Below are 6,449 nucleotides of genomic sequence, written 5' to 3' on the forward strand. Positions count from 1 at the left end.
AACATTTGCAAATATGTTTTCCCATGCCGTGGGCTTTCTTGTTGTGTTGTTGATGCTTTCTTGTTGTTTTGTTGATGGTTTCTTTTGCTGTGCAGAAGCTTTTTATTTTGATGCAGTCCCGTTTGTATATTTTCTCTTTAGTTTCAAGTGTCCTAGGAGCTGTACCAGTGAAGAAATTGCTTCTGCATATGTCTGAGATTTTGTTGCCTTTGGATTCCTCTAGTATTTTTATGGTTTCCCGTCTTACATTTAAGTCCTTTATCCATTTTGAGTTTATTTTTGTGTATGGTGTAAGTTGGTGGCCTAGTTTCATTTTTTTCTGTTTCTTCGTTTTAGATTTGGATTTTTGTCCCCCATCCCCTCCCGATCAGCTTGTCTTCCAAGTTCAGGAGCCAGAAACCAACCAATTCACCTCTGCCTCTATCTTTGATGCCCCCAAGTTTGTCATTGTTCATTGACATTTTTACTCCTTATGAGGCTGGGATCCCATAGGCAATAAAGCAGATAATAGGCAAGGTCCACGTGTGAAACACAGTCCCTCTTCCTTACCAGTAGATTTAGCTTATGAATCAAATGAAGTTTTTGGCATGGTACTTATTTTTCCACTATATTCTGGTAAGAAGGAAGACAGTTGTTACTGAATGTATGTAAATAACATAACTGTAAAAAGTAAAATAATTTATTAGAGGCACATTGTATAATATTCAGCCATTATTCTTACTAATTTGTGGATAAGGATGAATATGTCATTTCCCCCCCTACACAATCATTTTCTTACACTTACCTGACAGTTTATTAACTTATAACTCATGGTAATAATTTTCATTGTCTTTTTAGTGTCTGAATTCTCTGGGATCAGCTGGAACAAGCATTGAATGAATGTTTCAGTTCAGTTTGTAAATTGTCAACTGTAAAACACTTGAATTAGAAGATGGGAAATGATTTTTTTTAAAGGATTTTCTTATATAGCCATTAAAAATAGAACATTAACCACAATGAAACTGGTTTTTTCCTGATCTTGGTTTAAGCAGTCTATTTCAGAAAATTGCCTCAGACTGAGTCCTGGAAATCCAAGCACGGTCCTTTGGGTACATTCTGAGAGATGAGTGTCTGGCCACGGATCAAGGTCAGCCTTATTGAGAATCTGTACCCCTGAGGCTATTTGAGAACCTCGTTCTTTCCTTCTTGATTGAAACCTTTCTTATAGTTCTTCAGAAAACTTGCTTTCTGATCTGTAGCTTGTAGCTGGGTCCCTTTGGCAGTGGTAAGAGAAAAGCAGAAATCGCCTGTGGATGGGAGGACGGCATGGCTCTGATTAATGTATTGTAATAACCACCTCTATCAGAGAGAAACATAGAGAAGACCTCTAGTCACATGTAACTCCATCACTGATTGCCTTGAGAATAAGAATTTGTTATGAACATGAGGACTTTGTCAGATCTCCAGGGTCCTCCCATTTATCCCGTCAGTGATATGTTATAATTGTCACCAACTGTTGAATATATTTAAACCTAGAAGCAAAATCATTTTTTTAAAAAAAGGATTAATTTTGTTAATTGTCATATCAATCTTTTTTTCTAACCTGAAAAGTATACAACTGAAATGCATTCATAGTAACAATATTTTAGTTGTAGATAATTAACCCAGGGAGGTGGAACTTCTCGTTCAGTTGCTAGCATGGTGGACTTGCTAGCATGAAATCATTGTATTGAGCTAATTAAAAGTCTGGAGAATGCCAAGCCTATCTAATATTTCTAGTTTCCCTTCTTTTACATGTTGATGGAGTAAGTTATAGTTTACCTTATGGCCATCCGGGAAACCCAAAAGCAGTTTAGATGGAAAAGACATCTTAACAATTTTATAAGTTTGAATATGGGGCCTGGATTTGGCAAAAAAGAGTTGTCAGAAGAAACAAGAATTATTGCATGCTATGCCTTTATAGTTACATTCTCCCCAACCCCTAACTTCTGGCAACCATGGATCCGTTCTCCATCATTATAGTTTTGTGTTTTGCAAATGTCATTAAAATGGAATCATGTAGTATGTAACTTTTTGAGGCTGGCTTCTTTCATTCAGCATAACATCTTTAAGATTTGTCCAAGTTGTTTGAAGAATCAATAGTTCTGCCCTGGCCTGTGTTGCTCAATGGTTAGAGTGTTGGCCTGTGCATTTAAGGGTCATTGGTTTGATATCCTGTGAAGGGCACATATCTGGGTTCCAGGTTTGATCCCCAGCCCTGGTTGGGGCATGTGCAGGAAGCAACTAATCGATGTGTATCTCTCTCACATCGATGTTTCTCTCTCTCCCTCCTTCCCTCCCTTCTACTCTCTCTAAAAATCAATGGAAAAAAATATAGTCAAGTAAGGATTAATTTTTAAAAAATCAATAGTTCTTATACTTTTACCTGTTGAATAATAATCCATTGTATGGATAGACTACACTTTATTATCTGTTGACCCATTGGATAACATTTGGGCTGTTTCCAGTTTTGGGTCATTGTAAATAGAGCTGCTATAACCATGCATGTATAGATTTTTTTGTGAATAGAAATTTTCAGTTTTCTAGGATAAATACATAGAAGTGGGATTACTGGGTCTTATGGTAGGTGTGCATTTAACCTTTAAAGAAACTGCAGAACTGTTTTCCAGAGTGGCTTCTGTCTGTTTTTGAAAATAATTTCTTCATACCCCAGTAGTTCAGAGTTTCACTGTTGGTCCTCCTGCCATGGTGCTTTGCTATTTTCTGCTCTCATGACGAGTGCTGCACTCCAAGTGTATTTGTCTCTCCATTGTAAGCACAGGTATCATCTCTAAAGGAGAGTTTGTATCTGGCTCACTTTGTATAACTGCAGCTTCAAGTCCCAAACCTTCCATGTAGGTGTGAGTGAATGAGTGGGTTGTTGCACACGCAGATAGATGCATACCCACCTTTTCCCTGTGTGACCTTGGGCAAGTTCCATGGGTTAGTAATTTTAGCTTCTCCGTTTGCAAAAGAGATTGATAACACTCATTATATGGTTGTTGTAAAGATTTAATGGGATAAAAACTTAAAAGCTCTAAACATTTGTCTGAAATGCAGTAAGTAGTCAGAACATTGCAGCTATTATTGTTAGTTAAATTGCTCTACTTGTGAAAGAGATAGAGGGTGAAAACATGTCACTCTTACCTTTCAGCTAGGAATGTTGTCTAACAGGCAGGCTGACAGCGATCTGTCCCAGTGTGGTCCTTGTGAAGTCCGAAAATTCTCTTGTAATGGTCATGAGTGTGAACAGGTTTTCTTTGTGTCTCTGCAACAGTAGCATGGCTGTGGGCTGACTGAAATGTATCTTTAGAGCAGCGGTTGCCAGCCTTTCGGACCTCACGGACCACCAGTGGTCTACAGACCACCGGTTGGCGACCGCTGGTTTAGAGGACAAAACAATGAGTTCAGAGGCTGTTCGTATTTCAATAGTTGAGTTTTTTAATGGCATTTATTTCACAAATTATCTTTCTTTCTTTCTTCCAGTTCTGGGATTACCGCCAGCCTCGGAAATACCTCAATATTCTCCCTTGCCAGGTGCCTGTCTGGAAGGCCAGATACACTGTGAGTGTGACACCTGTCTCGTGTTGGGAAACTTCCATCTTGGTGTTCCAGACTCTTTATGAGGCAGTTTTCTCTTTCTGTCTTGATTTAGGGGTGGGTCAAAGCTGGTCATGCTGGTATAAAAGATGTTATCCACTGAAAAATGTACCCTTGGGCCCTGGCCAGTGTGGCTCAGTTGGTTGGTACGCCATTCCATATACCAGAAAGCAGCAGGTTCGATTCCCAGTCAGGGCACATACCAGGTTGTGGGTTCCATCCCCGGTCAGGGCGTACAGGAGGCAGTTGACCAGTGTTCCTCGCTCACATTGATGTCTCTCTCTAACATTGATGTTTCTCTCTCCCTTTCTCTCTCCAATTAAAAATAATTTTTAAAAATTTAAAAATTTACCCTTGGAATTTTGGGTAAGAATCTGTACTAGAATTACTAACCAAAGCTAGACTGAGAAACTAGGTAGTGGGAAGGTGGTCACTAGAAGCAGGGGAAGAGGGTCAGACGGAAGCAGAGGGTGGAGAGACTGTGGTCAGTGGATTGTGATGGAAACAATTCTGGCTTTAGATTCAGAAGGCCTGGGTTTTGGGCCCAGCAATGCCACTTAATTCCCCCCCCCATCTTTATTGAGCTATAATTGATATATAATATTGTGCAAGTTCAAGTTGCACAACATGTTAATTTGATACACTTATATGTTGCAAAACGATTACCGCCATAGCATTAGCTAACACCTCCATCACATAATTATCATTTCTTTTTTGTGATGAGAACATGCAAGATTTACTCTCTTAGCAACTTTCAAGTATGTAATATGGTGTTACTAACTTTAATCACTCTGTTGTACATTAGATCCCTAGAATGTAATCATTTTATAACTGGATGTTTGTACCCTCTGACCAACTTTCCTCTTCTTCCCCTCTCCTCAGCCCTGTAATTGATATTTTACTTGGTGTTTCTATGAGTTCAATCTTTTTAGGTTCTACATATAAACGATATCAACAGTATTTGTCTTTCTCTGACTTATTTTACATAGCATAATGCCCTCAAGGTTCATCCACATTGTGGTGAATGGCAGCATTTCCTTCTTTCTCATGGCTGAGTAATATTCCATTGTGTGTGTGTGTGTGTGTGTGTGACATTTTTATCATTCACCATTGATGGACAGCTAGGTTGTTTCCATATTTTGGCTTGCGAATAATGCTGCAATGAGACATTTAATATTTGTGTGGCCTTTGGCAAGCCATTTGGTATTTTTGAGCAATAGTTATCTCCATTGTAAAATACGAATAATAATTTTTACAATGCCTTCCTTTTTTATTGTGATAAAATTCACCATTTTAAAATGTGCAATTCAGTGGCATTTAGTATATGCACAATATGCCTTCCTTTTGAAAAATCATATATGAAAATGTTTTATAAATCATACAGTACCATGAATATAGGGAGTAGGCTATTATTAACATTCCAACAATTATTTCATTGCCACATTGGTAGCTGCTGATCAGAGGTAATGTATTTCTCTTAGTGTCACTTTGAAAAGGGAGGATAGGGATGGATAAAGGTACTTTTATACATTAGGCTGTCACCCTGGGGCACTGTGGAGCATAGAGGATAATTGGGTATTAAGTGGCTTTTGCATTGTTAGCAGCAGATGTTGACAACAACAGATGTTGTTCTTTTTTCCCAATAGTTTATTGATTTTTTTTTAGAGAGAGAGGAAGGGAGAGGGAGAGAGGGATTGCCCTTGGCTAGGAATCGACTCGGCAACCTCCTCTTGGTGTGCAGGATGACAACCCAACGAACTAGGCCACACCAGTCAAGGCAGATGTTGTTCTTTTTTCTTTTCTTTTCTTTCTTTCTTTCTTTTTTTAATATATCTTCATTGATTTCAGAGATAAGGGAGAGGAAGAGATAGAAACATTAATGATGAGAGAATCATTGATTGGCTGCCTCCTGCACGCCCCCTACTGGGGATCAAGCCCGCAACCCAGGCATGTGCCCTTGACCAGAATCAAACCTGGGACCCTTCAGTCCGTAGGCTGATGCTCTATCCACTGAGCCAAACCAGCTAGGGCAGATGTTGTTCTTATGAATAGAAATACTTCTCTGGATTAGTATTTCCAGAGAAATACTCAGAGAAGTCTAGAAGTGCTGCCAGGAGGGGAGGTAGAGATAAATGTGCTCTAGGTGATGATGGTTTATTCCCTAAAGACCAGTGTCTAAATCATCAAACAAATGGACCCCTTAGCTGCCTAGCAGATTGGGTGTTGATAAGTAAAATCTGTCAGACCTCAAATGAACTGGGAGGTTTTTTTTGAATAGCTGTAGTATTTGGGGGCAGTGGGAAGGTTGTGATTCACGTGGATGGTATGCCCCTGGTGCATTTCCTCAAGACAGGAATTGTGCTTGCTGCTCTGGCCTTTTCCCCAGCGTGCCTTGCATGCTCACTCTGGGAAAGCGCTTAGTAACTCGTGAAGGAGCTCAGGGAGAGTAGCTAGGATACGAAACAGTGTGTTCCTGTGTGCAACAGTCAGAGCCATATTTTAGAATATTTTCAAAGTTCTTCAAGTATTTGGCTTAGCTTTATTTTATTTTATTAAATATATTTTTAGTGATTTCAGAGAGGAAGGGAGAGGGAGAGAGAGATAGAAACATCAATGATGAGAAAGAATCATTGATCGGCTGCCTCCTGGACGCCCTCTACTGGGGGTTGAGCCCACAACCTGGGTATGTGCCCTTGACCAGAATCGAACCTGGGACCCTTCAGTCCATAGGCCGACGCTCTATCCACTGAGCCAAACCAGGTAGGGCGAGGCCGTCTTTAATTTGCATTGCAATACCTGCACTCCAACAAAGTCTAATGTGTTGTGTTGAA

General features: G+C 39.7%; 1 protein-coding gene across 4 annotated transcripts in view; it reads left to right on the forward strand.

The window, feature by feature from the left end:
• WDR59 (WD repeat domain 59) overlaps window positions 1–6,449 on the forward strand; it is a 72,351-nt gene that overhangs the window by 24,120 nt on the left and 41,782 nt on the right. For all 4 annotated transcript variants that reach the window (XM_006755761.2, XM_006755760.2, XM_006755762.2 and 1 more), the window contains exon 9: window positions 3,505–3,582. In XM_006755761.2, the coding sequence (XP_006755824.1) occupies window positions 3,505–3,582 (78 nt within the window). The remainder of the gene's footprint in view (window positions 1–3,504; window positions 3,583–6,449) is intronic.

Source organism: Myotis davidii, unplaced genomic scaffold (genome assembly GCF_000327345.1).
Source record: "Myotis davidii unplaced genomic scaffold, ASM32734v1 scaffold453, whole genome shotgun sequence".
NCBI lineage: Eukaryota > Metazoa > Chordata > Mammalia > Chiroptera > Vespertilionidae > Myotis > Myotis davidii.